Source organism: Canis aureus, chromosome 20 (assembly GCF_053574225.1).
Source record: "Canis aureus isolate CA01 chromosome 20, VMU_Caureus_v.1.0, whole genome shotgun sequence".
NCBI classification, from domain to species: Eukaryota; Metazoa; Chordata; class Mammalia; order Carnivora; family Canidae; genus Canis; species Canis aureus.
Genome location: NC_135630.1, coordinates 29,781,306 through 29,800,565, shown reverse-complemented (window position 1 = coordinate 29,800,565; position 19,260 = coordinate 29,781,306). Strand labels below are relative to the sequence as shown.

Here is a 19,260-nt window from a genome sequence, read left to right as displayed (position 1 = left end):
AAAAATCTTTTTTTTAAAAAAAAGAATTTTATTTATTTATTCATGAGAGGCATAGAGAGAGAGGCAGAGACACAGGCAGAGGGAGAAGTAGGCTCCTCAAGGGGAGCCTGATGTGGGACTCCATCCCAGGACCCTGGGATCACGACCTGAGCCAAAGGCAGATACTCAACCACTGAGCCACCCACACACACATCCCTAGATTTAAAAAATTCTTAACTCAGGAGAAAAATTGTAACTATGTGAGGTGATGGATGTCAACTAAACTTATTGTGGTGATCATTTTGCATATATATGTATATTACATCATATTGTATTCCTTTATCTAATACCACGTTATATGTTAGTTCCATCTCAATAAAAATGAAAAAAGTAAGTCTCAATATAAAACAATCAATGTTATTTCTATATACTAGCAACAAACTATTATAAATTGAAATATGTAAAATGCCATTTACAATAGCATTTTAAAAAACTTAAAATAAGTAGGGATACATTTAACAAAATATGTTCAAGATCTATATACTAAGAACTACCAAACATTGAGGAGACAAGTTAGCAAAGACCTAAATAAATGGAAATGCCATGCTAACAGATCAGAAGACTCACCAGTAAGATATCTCTTCTCTCCAGATTGTTCTTTATAATCAACTCAAGCCCATTCAAAATTCTAGCAAGCTTTCTTGTTTTAAAGAAATTGATAAGCTGAGTCTGAAATGTGTATAAAAATGCAAAGGATCTAGAATAGCCAAAACAATTTTGAAAAATAATAAAGCTGGAAGATTTATACTACTTGATTTCATGACTTACTAGAGTCTAACAACAGCAATAAAGATAGTATGATAGAGGCAGAAGGATGAACAGATCAGTGGAGTGCAGAAGTAGACACATGCATATATGGTCAATTGATTTTTGACAAACTACCAAAGCAACTTAATGGGGGAAAGGATGGTCTTTTCAACACAATGCTGAAAACCTAAATATCCAGATAGAAAAAAAGTGAATTGACCCTGCCTCACATCATGTAAAAGATTTACAAATTCAAAATGCTTTGGAGGTCCAAATATAAAAGCTAAAACCATAACGCTTCTGGAAGAAATCATAAAAGAAAAACTTTGTGACCTTGGATAAGGCAGATTTCTTAGGTAGACCCAAAAATGCTAACCAAAGAAAACTGAAAATGGACTTTATCAAAATTTAAAACATTTGCTCATCAAAAGAAACTGTTAATAAAAGACAAACCAAAGCCTGAGAGAGAATTTTTGCAGAATACTTACATGACAAAGGACTTACTGCCAGAATATATAAAAATCCTCAAAACTCAATTTTTAAAAATAGGCCAAATATTAAAACAGACACATCACCAAAGAGGATACATGAATGGCAAATAGGCACATGAGAAGATGCCTAATATCATCAGTGATTGGGGAAATGAAATGAGATACTGCCACACACCTATTAGAATAGTTAAAAATAACAAAATAAAAAACCTGATCACACAAGTGCTGGGGAGGAAGCAGAACACCTGGAACAATCATATTTTGCTAGCGGAAATGCAAAATGGTACAGCCACTTTCTATAATAGTTTGTTTCTGTTCTTTAATAAAAGTAAATGTACTTACCACATGACTCAGCAATCCCAATCCTGGAGACTTGCCCAAGAGAAATGAAAACATATCCACACAAAGACCTGTACATGAATGTTCCAGAAGCTTTATTTAAAAATAGCCAAGAAGTGGTGAATGGGTAACCAATTGTGGTACAGCCATATAATGGAAACTACTCAGCTATAGAAATTAACTGATTTGCACATCCACATGGAAGGATCTCAAAAGCTTTATGTTAAGTGAGAGAAGCCAGTCCTAAAAGGCTACTTACTGTAGGATTCCATTTATATGCCATTCTAGAAAAAGTAACAGAAACCAGATCAGTGGTTGCTGGGGCTGGCGGTGGAGCACAGGGGACCTTTGGAAGGTGACAGGAATGTCCCATAAATCATAATTGTGGTGGTGGTGACATTATTACACGCGTTTGTCTGATCACCTAAGTCTCTGTCTACCTTGTAGAATATATTGAATTTAATTGTCATAACAACTGCCTGATGTGCATACTATTATTGGCCTCATTTTATAGATGTGGAAACTGAGGCTAATGGAAGGACCCAAGTTGTTTAAACCCTTGTTAGCCTGACACCACAGATGAGATCTTTGAATGCCCCACTGGGCGATGCCATCTCGGAGGTTTGGCTTTCTTTCTACTCCCGGCTCCAACTCCTCTTCCCCCCACCCCCACCCCTATACCTTTGCTTCTTACTCTCCGCCCACATCCTCACAAATGAGTAAATTCCCTGCACACAGATGTCCTTCTTCTCTCTGAATCACAGCTGGCTGTGGTACCCAATTCCTGCTCTGGCTTCAAGAGTTGGCCTGACTGAATTCAGGCCCAACAGGATGACTCACATGTAGGAAGGAAAACCCCAGTGTCAGACAAGGCAAATCAGCCACCAAGTGGCCACCAAGCCAGGTGAGGCTGCCCCTTGCAACAGCAGCCAGGACCCTTCCTGAGGACCAGAACAGTGGCCCCTGCTGGAAACCTGTTGCCAGTGAGCAGACACCTGGATTCCTGGCAGCACTCTCTAGGTGATGGCAGCCTTTCAGCCAGCACAAAGCCGGGGAATGGCTGGTGGGGGGGACCCTCCTTGCTTCGGGGTTCCCTGCACTGCCAGCTATGAGGAGGCCACGATGCAGGCACCCCTACTGCAGTGCCCCAGCAGGCCAATAAGCATGAGGAGCTCTGCAAGAGGAATCCTCCTGTCCTCCTCTGGGCAGCCTTCAAGGCCCCAGCACTGGTCACTTTTCCAACTGCAGTTGCCCTGGCTCTTCTAGATGCCAATGCCTTGGGCATCTGAGCTGACTTGGATGTGGGTGCCTCAGGCAGAGTACATGATCCATGTTCAGGTTCAGTGTGTGTCTCCCAGTGCTCACAGTAGACTGAGGGCTCTAAAGCTCTACTCCTGGGGGTTGGGGTAGAGAATCTGATTGGCTCCTGGGTCAGGTGACTTTCCTGGGCAGGCCTAGAGGCCAAAGGGGCAGGGTACATGACCCTGCAGGGGTTCTGGCTTTGAGGGGTGTGGTCAACCCTTTAGGGGAGCAGGTATAGTAGCAGGAAATGGATGATGACCCCACACAGTGGGTACAGGGAAGCAAGATGCCTAATAGATGTCGACAGACTTAAGGACTGGACCTTGTACTTCTGCTATTCTCTTTCCCAGCATCCCAGGAGCCTTTCCAGAACCCAGTTTGCTTTTCTCACTTGTTTACAAAGGTGGCCAAGAGGTGCCAGGAAGCCTGTCACTTAGCAGCTTGGTGAATTTGGGCAACTAATAACAGATTTCTGAGCATCCTCATCTGCAAAGTAGAGATGATAAGAGTGGCTATGTGCCATTGTGTTGGGGCAGTTACAGGAGCTGTTGGAGCGGAGGGCCTAGCTGAATGGCCAGCATTCACATGGCTGGGACTCTTAGAGGTGTATCTTTTCGTCACAGGAATTGGAAATTGGGATGGTGCGTCCCTGTGTAATTGACAGTGTTTCTATTATACTGCCCCATAAAATAGGTACATCTTATAATTAATGGCATCCGAGATTTGGTGAAATATGGAATCATTACCAGTTGTGCTAATCTGGGGAAAACTACAATGTCTCTGAGTAAAAATGTCCCCATCTGCAATATAGACACAATGTTCCTCCTTCAGCCAGCCACTCTGAGGTCAAAATGAGACTGTGCTTGTAGACAGTTTGGCACTGCCCATCCCTCACCTCCCTCCCTCCTGGATGGCACCAATTGGTGGACAAAGGTGGGCTTTGGGCAAACAGGGCCATCCTGAGCCAGGAGCCTGTTTGTTTATCTGTGGAGGGGGAGGCCTCAGCACTGAGGGCCAAGCAAATATTTGAGGTTATGGATTAACTCACTCAAAGTCCAGGCTGTCATGGCGGTGGGACAGCAACCGAGCAGTTTCTTCCCGGCCCACCCCAGTAAGTCCACTTCGTGGCAGGTTTGGTGAGGAGGATGGAGGAGGGATGAGCAGATGTTAAGGTTGAATCCTCCAGCCAGGGTTCCAGAGGCTGTCTAGGGCTTGGGCGAATGGGAACTCCGGGCTCTGCCACCAGCCAGGCCAGGGCGCTGGCTGGCATTCCTCAGGCCTGGGTGCCACAGTCCAACGGACCTTCTTCCCAGACTTTGAGGCAAGTGGAAGTCATCTGAGGACTGCCAGGGCCCAGGGATGTTGTCAGGGCCAGCTTGGAGCCCAGGACTCTCCATTCTCCCCACCTGATCCCCACCTCTACACCTGGGGGTCTGATTTAAACAAAAGTCAGCAGCAGCCACCAAGGGAGTCAGTGAAGATGGAAAGTCAGGTCAGATGGAGGGGGGGGGGGTTGCAGATGGGACAAGCAGGTTGATCCACCAGGCTTGGAGGCAGTGGAAGGCTCACTCCTCAGTTTCCTGTCACCAGTGCTACTGATGGGGCTCTGTGGGACACCCAATAGTTTGGGGCAGGGGATAAGAATCCAGGCCTGGAGCCACATGGGCCTGGGCTCAGATCCTAGTTCCGTCATGTCCTGATTGTGGGTTCTCAGTAAGCCACTTCCCTTCCCTAAGCTTCAATGTGCCCTCTATGAAATGGGGTGATGGCATCCATACCTCCCTCATGGGCATTGTGAGCTTTAACTGAGATAATAAGAGCTAATATTTCCTGAGCATCTGGTGTGTATAAGCCCTGTCTTAAGAGCATTCTGTGGATTAACTCATTTAATACTCACAATAACCCCATAGGGCAGATATGCAATTTTTCTATCCAGGAAACTGAGGCATGGAACAGTTAGGTATCTTACCCCGTGTTGTTGTCCTGGAGCTGGGATTTGCATCAAGTAGTCTGACTTGGTGGCTGGCCTTCTACACCATGCACAAATTGCTTGGAAAACACCATGAATGTCCAATAAATGTTAGTTCTGACTCTTAGGCTGGCTCTTAGATCAGTGAAGGCACTGCCCCCTGACCCGCACAAAGAACAGGGCCAAGGAAGGTACTTGCCATGGCCCTTTTGTACTGAGGCCCCTTGGATCTTCCCTAGGACTCCGTGCCCTTTCCACTTTTTCTCTTCACCCCTCAAACTCTGGGCAACTGCTGTGACCCTAGCCCTACCCCGGCAAGGACCCCAAGGTGCCAGTGACTGTCTGGCTACTGAACAGGGATCCCCCAGCCGCAGCCCTCACATTCAGTTCCCATCTGGGGACCAGGCAGCAGGCAGAACAGGAGCTGGTGGGGCTGCTGGAAGCTCAGAAGTCCTCCTCAGACAGGTGTCAGCAACTCCAGAATGTGGCAGCTCGCAAGCCTCTTGCTATTGTTGACCATCTGCGGAACTTGCAGCACAGAAGCTCCTCCTGGTAAGGCCACTCTCCTCCTTCGCTGGGACCTGTGGGGCCTTGGGGCAGCCTTCTCTGGAGCCTGTGCAAGGACCTCTACCTTGCAGCCTCTCTTCTGAGCCTCAGTGTGACATGAGAGGCACCGTGGGGAGGAACTGCCTGACAGTCCCCTGCTGGCCAGTTCTTGGCATCCAGCAGCTGCCCCCATCTGGGCAGGCGGGTAGGGGGGTGGTGGTACCTGTGACAGCAGAGTACTGTGGTAAAAGTTTGGAGCCCCTGGAGGGCAAGTCCTGAAGCTCCTTCCTCCAGTCTGGGAGTGGGCTGCAGAGTCCCCGGGGCCTTTCTCCTCCCCCTACTCACTCCTTCAGCTGTGAAAGCCCCATGAGGCCACCACCCAAGCTGCTGCCACAGGGCAGCCTCCCTTCCAAGGCACGTGTACAGTGACTGCCCTGCCCCATCCCTCCCTGAGCTCCCCCTCCCCCCTCCACCCCAACCAACAGGGTGTGCAGCAGCCCTGAGGGGGAATGAGCTGCTGGCATCTTCCTGAAGCTCCCCACCACACACTCATTCTGTTGCTGGCATTTGAGCCTCTTCTTGAGCTGCTTGTCTGCCTGGGGTGCCCACCGACTCCCACCCGTGATCCACTTGGCTCCTATGACCAGACTTGGGTCAGATGCCTTCCTTTCCTGGCCTTTGCACTCCCCTGACTTGGTCTCTCCACCTCAGCATGGCCCAACAGACTCCTCTCAGAACCCAAGAGACAGGTCTGCTGTCCTGCAGGTCTGCCCAGCAGAGGGGAAGGCAGGGGAGTTGCTCCACTGAGGGAGGTCAAGTAGAGGTGGGGAGGGAGGAGGGATGGTGTCAACAGAGGGTTGCACAGGGGTACTCAGAGTAATGAGACAGGGGTGATGGTCCTGCTAATAACAACAGCATACCACCAACATGTGTCACTGGGCGCTGTTTGACACCATTATTTCATTCTTGTGTTTGGATGAACAAACAGGTTTAGAGAGGCAAAGGCAGTGGCTCAAGGTCCCATGGAGGTCAGGCTGGGTCCAAAGGGAAGGCTGTCTATCCAGTACACGCACTCTGAGTGGCCAACTCTCCCATCCTTCAAGGCTGGCTATCCACTGTGTGTGGAGGAAGAGAGCAGATGAGCTGGGTTAAGTCCTGAAGGCCTGAGACAAGAACACCTCCTGGGGCTCAGCACAGAGTGGCCCCTACCTCAGACCCCTCCCTCTAAGTGAGCTTCCCCTCTCTCCAAACCAGGCTCAGTGTTCTCTAGCAGCGAGAGCGCCCACCAAGTCCTGCGGATTCGCAAGCGTGCCAACTCCTTCCTAGAGGAGATCCGGGCAGGCAGCCTGGAGAGGGAGTGCATGGAGGAGATCTGTGACTTTGAGGAGGCAAAGGAGATTTTCCAAAATGTGGATGACACAGTAAGGCCATCCAGTGGCTGGGTGCAGGCTCAGGGGCCAGCTGGTGGCCAGCAGGGGTCTGGAGGAACAAGCTGGTGCCCCAGTGCTGAGGCCCTCTTGGGAGTCTGGGGAGGCAATGGGCACCAACCCCTTCTCCATTCAGCCTGCTGTGTGTGGTGTGGGGGTGAGTAGAATGACGAGGACACTGGCCCTATGGTCTTGGTATATGTGCTGCCGAAGCGAGCACTGGCCCTATGGTCTTGGTCAGGCACATGTGACTGCAAGGAACAGAACTCTGCAATTAAAAAAAAAAAAAAAAGAACTCTGCAATTAACTCCAGGAATAGAGAGTTTGGGGAATCCTTAGGCTGGGATTCCCAAAAACCCCACTGAAGAAGTTCAGCCTGCCATCTGCCCACAACTGGCCACTACAGCCTCCCCTGTTCTCTGTGACCAAAATGCCCCTTCTCTGTTTCCAGCCATGCACCTGCAGATCAGGGTGTGTGTGGCCCAAGACTCCCTGATGTCTGTCTACATACACTCCCTCTGTGCCTCAGTTCAAATTCTCAAAGGGCAAAATCTGATTGCTCAGGGGATCAGAAGGAAGAGTCCAGGTCCTCTCTGACTCCTGGAGCCTGATAGTAGCAGCCCTGAGGTGGAAGGATGGATTGTGAAGGGAAGTAGCTCTCTGATACAAGGCTCAGACCCACTGCATCCCCAGGGGCTTACTTGAGCAAGTAAGACCAGGAGTTGTGCTCCCACCTGGGGTTTCATGCTAAGCTGTCTGTAGGGATGCCCTTCCTTCCCGTTTAGTGCTTCCAAGGCTAAGGGGGCAGCTCTGGTCTGCCCCTTCAGCTGCTACCTCCTTGCCTCAATCCCCACTGCCTCTTTCAACACACACCCAAAAGACTTTCTGCAGCCACAATCTGAGCACCTTACCTTAAGTCTCCTAGGCCCAGCAGGGCAGAGCCACTGCTACAGTGCTTGATGCTGTAGGCATCCAGCCATGGATCTCAGGTGTGGTGTCCCAGATCAGTAGCAGCAGTGGCAGGGACTTGGATAGACAAGCAGATCTTCTGAACCAGCAATCAACATCTGACCAACAAGGTCTCAACTCTGAGAACACTGGCTTAGGGGAAGACCACATACAGGAGAGGCCCAGAAAAGCCTAAAGGAGTGATGGGGGTTGGAAGGAGGCAGAGCTGCTGGGTGGGGGATTTGGGTCCCTTCCCTCAAACAGTCCATACCTTGGGCTTCCAGCTGTGTTTGGGGGGTGGGGATGGAGGGGTGCATGGGATGTGGGTGGAGATGGGCCACAGGCGACAAGGAGTGTGGCCATGCTCCGGGCAGCTTCACCAGCGGCTGGCAGCAGGCAAGCAGGGAGGGCTAGAGCCCTCTTGTCCAGAAGCCCTTCCCCCTGCAGCCCGACCTGGGCCAGACTCAGGAGGCGCCCCACGGGCTCCCCCATGCGCAGAGGAGCTGATGGCCTAAGACCCTGTCTCTTCCTCCACAGCTGGCTTACTGGTCCAAGTATGTCGGTGAGTGCGCTCTAGATCCCAAGCTGCCGCGCCCCCGCCCCGCTGGGGTCCCCGAGCTGCTGCAGGGGCCGGGAAAACGCGGCACAGTGACGCCCCTCCTCCCATGTCGCAGACGGGGACCAGTGCGCGGCCCTGCCCCCGGAGCACGCGTGCGATAGCCCGTGCTGCGGACACGGCTCCTGCATCGATGGCATCGGTGCCTTCCACTGCGACTGCGGCCGGGGCTGGGAGGGCCGCTTCTGCCAGCACGGTGAGGGGGGGGCGGCGGGGAGGGGAGGCGGGGGCCAGGAGGAAGGGGGCGGGGGGAGCGCCGTGCCACCGGCCCTCCTGCTCCTCCTCCCCCCCATCCACCCAGAGGTGAGCTACATCAACTGCTCGCTGGACAACGGCGGCTGCTCGCACTACTGCCTGGAGGAGGAGGGCGGGCGCCACTGCAGCTGCGCCCCGGGCTACAGGCTGGGGGACGACCACCTGCAGTGCCAGCCCGCAGGTGAGCCCCACCCCCCTGTCCCGGTGCTGGGATGGGCACAGGGAGGTTCCCTGGGAGGGGGCGAGAAGACCGGCTGCAGGCTGCACCGGGGCTCGGGGTGCAGCCAGCCCTTGGGTCACTTGCCCTCGCTGGCCTGCCGTCCTCCAGGTGCCCCCGCTCACCCTGGGGACAGTTCTGGAGGAGCATGAGCCCATAGGGAGCTCCTCTCCCAAACTCGGAGCAGCTGTAGTGGACCAGGCCTCCAGCATCTTCCTCCATCTACCTTGGATGGCTTTATTTTCTGAAGACACCTTGTCCAGCTTGGCATCCCAGTTCCCCTCTCACCTTTGGCTTCTCTGAGGAGAGACAGGAACCAGAGACAGGAGAGTCTGCCTTCTTTTCTTTTTCCTTCCTATACATTTTAAATTTTATCAAAATTGTATATGCCCTAGGAAGTGAGAATTTTACAGCTCTTATGATGAATTTCAGCAGGTTGCTCCTCAGGGTGGGTTTTTTTTGTCATTCGCTGTACAGTGCCCTTGGTGGGCCCTTCTCAGGTGGGATATCTACCGCCTGGGCACATTTCCTTAGTCATTTCTTTGATACTCTCCTTCCTGCTGTGTCTCTGTTCTGTCCTGGTTCTCCTGTGACTCAGATCTCTTTCCTCTGGGTTGCTCTTCTAGGTTTGTTATTGCTTCTGTTTTCCACCTCTTTGACTTCGTGTTCTTCTTTCAGGGGATCTTCCACAACGTTATATTCCAATTCTTTTACTGGGAAGAAATATCTAACGTTTTATTCTGAATTAGAGATTCACAGGAACCTACAAGGAAATGCCTGTGCACCTGCTGGCCTGTGGGTTTTCCTGCGGGACCATCGGGTGGCCCAGGTCACTGGCAGAACCCCTACTGCCCAGTTCCTCAGGTCTCTAGGCCATTTCCTAAGAAGAATCTTCCAGGCTCATGTTTGAGTGGGCCCCGCCTGCCTTCCAGGCCCCTGGCGTCTGCCCAGTCTGCAGATGGCTGTGTGACTCCCCCGGTCAGCCTTGCACATTGCTCTTTCCTGTGGCTGGAGTCCCAGATCACAGCCTCTAACTCAATTCACCCTGTGCAGAGAATACACCTATGGTCTTTTACAGGGCTGAGAGGAGAATCTAGCCACTGGGCACCTGGGACAGGGGTCTAGGGCTCTAGCAGTTTCCTTTCCAAACTCAGCATTCCTGTCTAGTCCTACCTACCCTGTGTCCTTCAGAAATACTGAGGCTTCTGGAGGGGTTCTGTAATAAAAGCAGTTTGCTGCTGGAATCCTCTATTACTGGCTAAGGTTTTTGTTTTCTCAGTCAGCCATATCAGTTACCATGTCCAGCTTCTGGATCTTTGTGGCTGTCATCTGTCTCTGTTCTCTACCGCTAAGCACTTCCCCTTCTGATGGCTGCCCACTGCTCCTATTATCAAACCTAAATGGCGCATCATGAACAGATGCTGGAAGCCCTCCCATCCCTCAGTTCTCTGTCCTATGCTCTCTCTTGACAGAGGACCTCACAACTATGCACAGAGCTACTTTGGGGGCTCTCCAGGAATGCCCACCACTTCCTTCCCATAATTTTTTACATGTGTTAAGGGCTTGATGGCATCCCAGCCTGAGACTTTACTTATGTTGGATTACTCTCAGCAGTCCTGGGTATACTGAACTCTGAGAAGTTTAACCACCTGTCCAAGGACACACAGAGAGGTAGTGATGCTGCTTGGCCTGGCTCTTACCATTAGGTGGCATGGTTTGTTGACTGACCAACTAACCAGAGAGGATTTGCAGGTTATTGGCCTTGGGTGCCTGAGCATCACATACCCCTTTAACCCTACAGGTGGAGCAAACTAGCCTGCAGGCAGGAAGTGGGCAAAGATGAGAGGGCAGTCTTGGGGAGTAGTGCCTGGCAGGAACTCACTAGCTTCCCTCTATCTTCAGTGAAGTTCCCTTGTGGGAGGCCAGGGAACCAAATGGAGAAGAAACGCAAGCACTTGAAACGTGACACAAACCAAACTGACCAAATAGATCCAAGGCTCGTCAATGGGAAGGTGACCAGAAGGGGAGAAAGCCCCTGGCAGGTGAGAGGAGAGGCAGCTGTTGAGCTGTTGGGTCAGGAATCACTGAGCCCCTACTGGGAATTCCTGGTCAGGATGTACAAATGGAGAGAAGGAATGCTGCTTTCACTTAGGGTGGGGGTGGGGGGTGGGGGGTGCGGAGGGGCTGTGCCGGGAAAGCTGGAGGTCCCTGGTGGGAGTCATGACTGGGGCAGGGTGGGTGGAGCACAGGGGCATGGAGCAGATGTGCAGGAAGGCAATAGTTTTAACAAAGAGCTGGAAAGATCATGTGCTGCATGTGGCATTTTAGACAGAGGCCTAATGGGAGAGATGTTTTGCTTAAGAAAAGTGGGGAGGGGAAGGTTGACCCTGAGGTACCTCTCCAGCCTCATCATGGACACTAACACTTATTTGATCCCAGGCAATGGGGGATACAGAAATCAATAAGCAGGGCAATCCCCTGGGGGGCTCATAGACCCAGGGAGGGTCAGGCCTCTAAACACAACCACTCGGTGGGACCTACAAGGATGGCCAGCAGGATAGGGGCTGATGCAACCCTGAGGGGGATACTCAACGTAGCCTTCAGGCTTCAAAGGCATCTTAGAGAATTTGATCCTGGCCTGAGCCCTAAGGGTGAGTAGAACACTCTGGGTGCTGCTAAGGGTGACTACAGCAACAGTATGAGCAGAGGCACAGATATGCCCTGCAACAGGCCAACTCTGTAAAACAAGCAGAAATAGAAAATGCCAGTGAAGGACCATAAGTCCATGCTTATGTGACCAGGGAACCCAGGAAAATCCACCTATGCAGCTAGTGCCTCAGGCTTAAGGACCATACTGGGGACATGCTGAAAACCACGGGCCCTGACTTAGAGTATCAGGGGTACTGTTGTGATGTCACTGCCCACTCTCATTCCAGGTGGTCCTGCTGGACTCAAAGAAGAAGCTGGCCTGCGGGGCAGTGCTCATCCACACCTCCTGGGTGCTGACTGCGGCCCACTGCATGGAGGACTCTAAGAAGCTCATCGTCAGGCTCGGTGCGGGCTGGGGCCAGGCAGGAGGGGGCCACCAGAGGCCTCAGGGAGGGGTGGCACCAGACAGGCTAGCCAGGTTTTGGGTGCTTGAGCTCCATGGAAGGTGTCTGGGGTGAAGAGGCTTGTGTGTGCCCCCCAGCCACTCCTGTGGTAGAATTTTAGGCAGAGTGACACCTGATATTTGGTAGGTAGGGGATTCTCTTCAAATCTGGTGCCCAGGTGTTTACACACATATGTTTGCAAAGTGAGTGGGGGTGGCTCACACAGACACACTTGTGTCTGCACTCCCACTCCCATGACACAGGCTGTGTGTGCAGAGCTCCAGCACCATTAGGTGCAGAGACCCACAGGGCATCTACATGGCCTGGTCTCAGAGCCAGGCTTTACACAGACTGATGAGAACAGAGCTGGGCCACAGAGGCCCAAGCATCTTCCCTGCTTCCCCCAGCTGCTCCCTGCAGTGGTCCAGGGCCACAAGCCCAGCCCCACTCTATCAGTTTCTGGCAGGGGCTCCCCACTGTTGATGCAGGAAAGAAGGAAAAGGTACATTGAAAATAACCAAATTCATATTCCTTCCAATTACCTCCAGCACAACCAAAGACCATTTGCCTCCAGTGGCGCTCAGTTTAGGATTTCCAACTACCCCACCCCTCTTCTCTCACCCCTCCAGGAGCCACCAACCTTGCTGGAGACAGCCTTGCTGTCTCTTGTGTGTAATCCAGACCTTTCTTCCCTGGCAGAGCCTGTGTCCTGTTGGTCCTCTCTGGGTCTTGCTGCTCTTGCTCCATCCCCATCGTGGCTTGTCCTTACCTCACCCTCAGGCCAGCACCACTCACAGGAGAGTCGTATCTCTCTACTGTGGTTGCTCCATATTCCCTTTTGTGGCTCCAGTCTATGTCCCAGGCTTCCCTGCTGACTGCCCACTGCTGCTGGCTTGCCAGGCCTCACTGCTCCATCAGTGAGCAAGTCCTGAATTCCAGCGTTTTGCCCCTTGAGGACTGACACCACAGCGGTTACGCTGGCAGGGATCTGAGGCATGGACTCGTGGCCCTCATGATTACAGTGCCTGGGATACACAACCACTCTGACTGCTCCTCTGCCCTGCAGGGGAGTACGACCTGCGGCGCTGGGAAAAGGGGGAGATGGATGTGGACATCAAAGAGGTCCTTATCCACCCCAACTACAGCAAAAGCACCACAGACAATGACATCGCACTGCTCCACCTGGCCCAGCCTGCCATCTTTTCGCAGACCATCGTGCCCATCTGCCTCCCAGACAGTGGCCTTGCAGAGCGTGAGCTTACCCAGGTTGGCCAGGAGACCGTGGTGACTGGCTGGGGCTACCGCAGTGAGACTAAAAGAAACCGCACCTTTGTCCTCAACTTTATCAACATCCCTGTGGCCCCGCACAATGAGTGCATCCAGGCCATGTACAACATGATATCTGAGAACATGCTGTGTGCGGGCATCCTTGGGGACTCACGGGATGCCTGTGAGGGGGACAGTGGGGGGCCTATGGTTACGTCCTTCCGTGGCACCTGGTTCCTGGTGGGCCTGGTGAGCTGGGGCGAGGGCTGTGGGCGCCTCCACAATTATGGCATTTACACTAAAGTCAGCCGCTACCTTGACTGGATCCACAGCCACATTAGAGGCGAGGAGGCCTCCCTCGAGAACCAGGTACCTTAGCATCCCTCAGGCTTGTGTCTGAACCCCAGAGGCCACTCATGGAGTGGGGGCTGGATTGCTGAATGGCAATATTTGAAACATTAAAGAGGACATGTGACAAGCATACCAGCTACAGTTCTGTCTGTTGTTGCATCCCTTTTCTGGACTGTTCTGGAGGGAAGTAACATTTGTGGAGCATCTACTGCATGTCTCACATATTATGAACACAATCTTATCTAATGCCCAAAGCAAGTCTGTGGGATGGGAAATAGTAGTAGGTCCAAGTCTGGTGGGATCTGAGGCTGATAACATTTGGAGGGGGCTCTCTTTCTGAAAAATAAAAAAAAGTTGACAGTAAAACTGTGAGAGCTTCTCCCAAGGCCCTGGAAGGAGCCTGCACAAAACACAGATCTGGAAGCCAGAGCTTTACAGTAAACCCAACAAGATAGTGGTTTTGAACTCCTATTACAGAGGAGGAAACTGAAGTTCAGGAGGGTTTATGTGGTGGAATCAGGATTCAAATCTAGATCTGACTCCCAAACCCCTGTGCCCCTGGTCTGTTCTCCACTGGTCTTGGCGGGCAGCTGTGTTGAGCACCTGCTGGATGTGGAGTCCATTATCAGTCCATTGGGGAAGTAGCTAGAGACTCAGAAGGTACTGTTTCCGCTCAGAATGAGCTCATAGTGTAGTTGGGGAAGCTGTTGAGGAACCATTTCACACGATCATGAACAGCAGTAAGCAAAAGATTCTATCTTGACCCAACCTTCTAGGCAAAACTGAATGAGACAGAGAAAGAAGTGAGGATGTACCAAATAAAAAGGGATAGAGGTGAGACAAGCCAAGACAATTAGCCTAAAGTCATACAAGTAATCTAACACTGTGTGGCCTTGGCCAAGTCATTATCTTCTCTGGGCATCAGTAAAATAAAGGGATTTTATTTTTAAAAACAGATACTTAAAGTCTCTAGAAATGGTCCTAAAGGCAAACAAAACAAGAACAAAGATACGTCTTTTAAACCAACACAAGAAAACTTGATCTGTCCAACAGAAAATAAGGAGAATAAAAATATATAAGTAGCAGACATAAATACATTGTGTTCCTATATAATAACAATGAACATGTGCAAATCAAAATTAAAAATACCACTTCCAACCACCCTCAAGAAATTGAAGTACTGAGACTTAAATTAAACACACAACTATGGCTACCCGATTTTTTACAAAGGTGCAAAAGCAATTCAGTGGAGGAAGGAGAGACTTTTCAACACGTGAAGTTGGTACAGTGGGGCATCCATCCACCAAAAAATTAAACCCAATCTAAGTCTTACACCTTATACAAAAAGTAAATCAAAATGGACATAAACTCTAAAATGAGACAAGAAGAAAGTACAGTTAATGGAAACTATGGAATAAGATGGAAATAATGATAAATGTAATTAGGTTAAACTTACCAATTAAAAGAGAGAACTGACATGGGCCAGATGGACTTAACAGGTATATTCAGAACATTTCATCCTAAAGCAGCAGAATACACATTCTTTTTAAGTGCACATTGAACATTCTCCACAGTAGATCACATACTGGGTCACAAAACAGCCTTCAACAAATACAAAAAGACTTAGATCATACCATGCATATTTTTCAAACCAAAACATTATGAAACTTGAAGTAAGTCACAAGAAAAAATTTGGAAAGACCACAAATTAAAAGAACAAATTAAAGAACAAAGACCACAAATTAAAGAACATCCTACTAAAGAATGAATGGGTCAACCAGGAAATTAAAGAAGAAATTAAAAAATACATGGAAGCAGATAAAAATGAAAACATGACTGTCCAAAACCTTTGGGATACAGCAAGGGCAGTCCTACACAACCTAATATTACACCTAAAAGAGTTAGAAAAGGAACAGCAAATAAAGCCTAAAGCCAGTAGGAGAAGGGAAATAATAGATTGGAGCTGAAATCATATACAAACAAAAAAACAGAACACATCAATAAAACTAAGAGTTGGTTTCTTGAAAAAATTAATAAAATTGATAAACCCCTAACCAGACTTATCAAAAAGAAAAGAGAAAGGACCCAAATAAATAAAATTACAAATAAAAGAGGATAGATCACAACCAATACCACAAAAATACAAACATATTTTTGTACGTACTAGAGAATATTATGAAAAATTATAGCCAACAAACTGAGCAACCTGGAAGAAATGGATAAATTCCTAGAAACCTACAAACTACCAAATCTGAAACAGGAATAAGCCCATAACCAACAAAGAAATTGAATCAGTAATCAAAATTTCGCAACAAAATGTTTAGGCCCAGATGGCTTCCCAGGAGAATTCTATCAGACTTTTAAAGAGTTAATATTTGGGAACCCTGGATGACTTAGCACTTGACTGTTTGCGTTGAGCTCAGCAAGAGCTGAGTCTGGATCTGGTCCCAGATCCCTGGAATAGAGTCCCACATCAGGCTCCCTGCATGGAGCCTGCTTCTCCCTCTGCCTGTGTCTCTGCTTCTCTCTGTCATGAGTAAATATATAAAATCTAAAAAAAAAGTTATGGTGAGAGCAGCTCTCACTGTTTCCCCATTGAGGATGATATTAGTTGTGGGCCTTTCGTATATGGCCTATATGATGTTGAGGTATGTTCCATCTGCCTGATGCAGGACTTGATCCCAGGACTCTGAGATCATGCCCCAAGCCAAAGGCAGACGCCCAACCGCTGAGCCACCCAGGCGTCCCTCACCATAATTTTTTTACATAGTACTGGAAGTAGTAGCCTCAGCAATCAGACAACAAAAGAAATGAAAGGCATCCAAATCAGCAAGAAAGAAGTCAAACTTTCACTATTTACAGACAAGTTACTCCATGTAGAAAACCCAACAAACTCCACCAAAAAATTGCTAGAACTAATATATGAATTCAGCAAAGTCACAGGATATAAAATCAATGTATAGAAATCTGTACATTGTTGCATTTGTATTCACCAATAATGAAGCAGCAAAAAGAGAAATCAAGGAGTGGGTCCCATTTACCATTGTACCAAGAACTAGAAGATACATGGGAATAAACCTAACCAAAGATATAAAAGATTTGAACTCTGAAAACTAGAGAACACTTATGAAAGAAATTGAAGAGGACACAAAGAAATGGAAAAGCACATGGATTGGAAAAACAAACTTTACTAAAATGTCTATACTACCCAAAGCAATCTACGTATTCAATGCAATCCCTATCAAAATACTACCAGCACTTTTCACAGAGCTAGAACAAATAATCCTAGAGCTTGTATAGAACCAAAAAGACCCCGAATAACCAAAGCGATACTTAAAAAGAAAAGAATAGCTGAAGGCATCACAATCCCAGACTTAAAGCTATATTACAAAGCTGTAGTTGTCAAGACAGTATGGTACTGGCACAAAAACAGACACACAGATCCATGGAACAGAATAAGAAAACCCAGAAATGGACCCTCAACTCTATGGTCAACTAATCTTTGACAAAGCAGGAAAGAATATTCAATAGAAAAAAGACAGTCTCTTCAACAAATGGTGTTGGGAAAACAGGAGAGCAACATGTAAAAGAATGAAACTGGACCACTTTTTTATACCATACACAAAAATAAATTCAAAATGAATGAAGGACCTAAATATGAGATAGGAAACCATCAAAGAAGAACACAGGCAACAACTCTTTGACCTCAGCATAGCAACTTCTTACTAGACATGTTGTCAGATGCAAAAGAAACAAAAGCAAAAATGAACTATTGGGACTCCATCAAGATAAAAAGCTTCTGCACAGCAAAAAGAAACAATCAACAAAAACTAAAAGGAAACCTACAGAATGGGAAAAGATATTTGCAAATGACATATCTGACAAAGGGTTAGTATCCAAAATCTATAAAGAATTTATCAAATTCAACACTCAAAAAACAAATAATCCAGTTTAAAAATTGGCAGAAGACATGTATGGACATTTTCCCAAAGAAGACATACAAGTGTCAACAGAGGCATGAAAAGATGCTCATTATCACTTATCATCAGAGCAATACAAATCAAAGCTACAATGCGATACCACCTTACACCTGTGAAGGCTAAAATTAATGGCTAAAATTAATAATACAGGAAACAATAGATGTTGGCAAGGACATAGAGAAAGAGGAACTCTCTTACACTGTTGGTAGGAATGCAAACTGGTGCAGCCACTCTGGAAAACAGTGTGGAGGTTCCTCAAAGAGTTAAAAATAGAATTACCCTGAGATCCAGCAATTGCAGTACTAGGTATTTACCCAAAGGATACAAGACTACAGATTTGAAGGAATATATGCACTCTCATGTAGCATGAGGGGTACATGCAGCATTACCAACAATAACCAAACTATGGAAAGAGCACAAATGTCCATCAACTGGCGATGAATGAGAAAAAAGATGTGTATGTATGTATATACACACACACACATATTATAATATATATAATGGAATATTATTCAGCCATTAAAAAGAATGAAATCTTGCCATTTGCAAAGCCATGAATGGGGCTAGAGTGTATTATGCTAAGTGAAGTAAGTAAGTCAGAGAAAGACAAATACCATATGATTCAGTCACATGCAGAATTTAAGAAACAAAGCAGATGAATATACGGGAAGGAAGAGAGAGAGAGAAAGAGAGAGAGAGGGAGAGAACGAAATCATAGAAGATCCTTGAAGACAGGAACAAACTAAGGGTTGATGGAGTAAGGTGGGTGGAGGACAGGCTAAATGGGTGATGGGTGTTAAGAATATCAAAACAGTACAAATATGGTATAAAAACAGATCAACAGAACAGAACAGAGAGCCCAGAAATAAACCCATGCATACATTATCAATAATTTACAAAGAAGTCAGAATATACAGTAGAAAAAGGACCATCTTTTCAATAAATAGTATTGGGAAAACTGGAGAGCCTCATGCACAAGAATGAAACTGGACCACTATCTTACACCATACACAGATATTAATTCACAATGGGTTAGAGACCCATTGCCATTTGTGCAACATGAATGGACTCTGGGATCACTGTGCTAATTAAGTCAGACAAAGAAAGACAAATACTATAGTGTCTCAGTTATATGTGGAATCTAACTAACTAACCAATCAATCAACTTCATAGATACAGATGCCAGATTGGTGGTTGCCAGAGGAGGGGTTTTGGGGGTGGGAAAAATGGGTGAAAGGGGTCAAAAGGCATAAACTTCCAGCTATAAAATAAGTCTTGAGGATGTAATGTGCAACATAGTGACTATAGTTAATAATACTGTAGTGTATATTTGAAGGCTGCTAAGAAAGTAGGTCTTGAATGTTCTCATAGAAAACAAAATTTGTAACTAAGTGTGGTGATGGATGTTAACTAGACTTATTGTGGTGATCATTTTACAATATACACAAATACTAAACCATTATTCTGTACTTGAAACCAATATAATGTTAAATGTCAATTATGTCTCAATAAAAAATTAAATAGAAAGGAGAGTGAATTAGGAACTGTTTTTGCTATAAATGAAATAGATACATTTCTTAAAGCACAAGGAGAAAATTGAAGTGGTGCTGAAAGCCATCCCTTCTCCTCTTCCAAAGCCTCAGTCATATGTTGTTTTGTGTCTGTGAATTCCATC

The 19,260-nt window shown here is 47.7% G+C and overlaps 1 protein-coding gene across 8 annotated transcripts; it reads left to right on the top strand.

The window, feature by feature from the left end:
* Positions 1 to 3,899: 3,899 nt before the first annotated feature.
* On the top strand, positions 3,900 to 13,735 carry PROC (protein C, inactivator of coagulation factors Va and VIIIa). Of its 8 annotated transcripts, XM_077861275.1 has the most exons (9): positions 3,969 to 4,029; positions 5,245 to 5,439; positions 6,688 to 6,854; positions 8,346 to 8,370; positions 8,483 to 8,620; positions 8,726 to 8,860; positions 10,799 to 10,938; positions 11,833 to 11,950; positions 13,055 to 13,735. In XM_077861275.1, exons 1-9 carry the CDS (start codon positions 3,984 to 3,986, stop codon positions 13,630 to 13,632), a joined length of 1,542 nt encoding a protein of 513 aa, XP_077717401.1. In that variant the 5' UTR covers positions 3,969 to 3,983; the 3' UTR covers positions 13,633 to 13,735. The 8 variants fall into 8 exon arrangements, with proteins under 8 accessions (XP_077717400.1, XP_077717403.1, XP_077717402.1 ...); XM_077861274.1 differs by having other exon boundaries at positions 3,900 to 4,029; positions 5,293 to 5,439; positions 8,483 to 8,860; XM_077861277.1 differs by having other exon boundaries at positions 3,910 to 4,029; positions 5,349 to 5,439; positions 8,483 to 8,860.
* Positions 13,736 to 19,260: the final 5,525 nt, after the last annotated feature.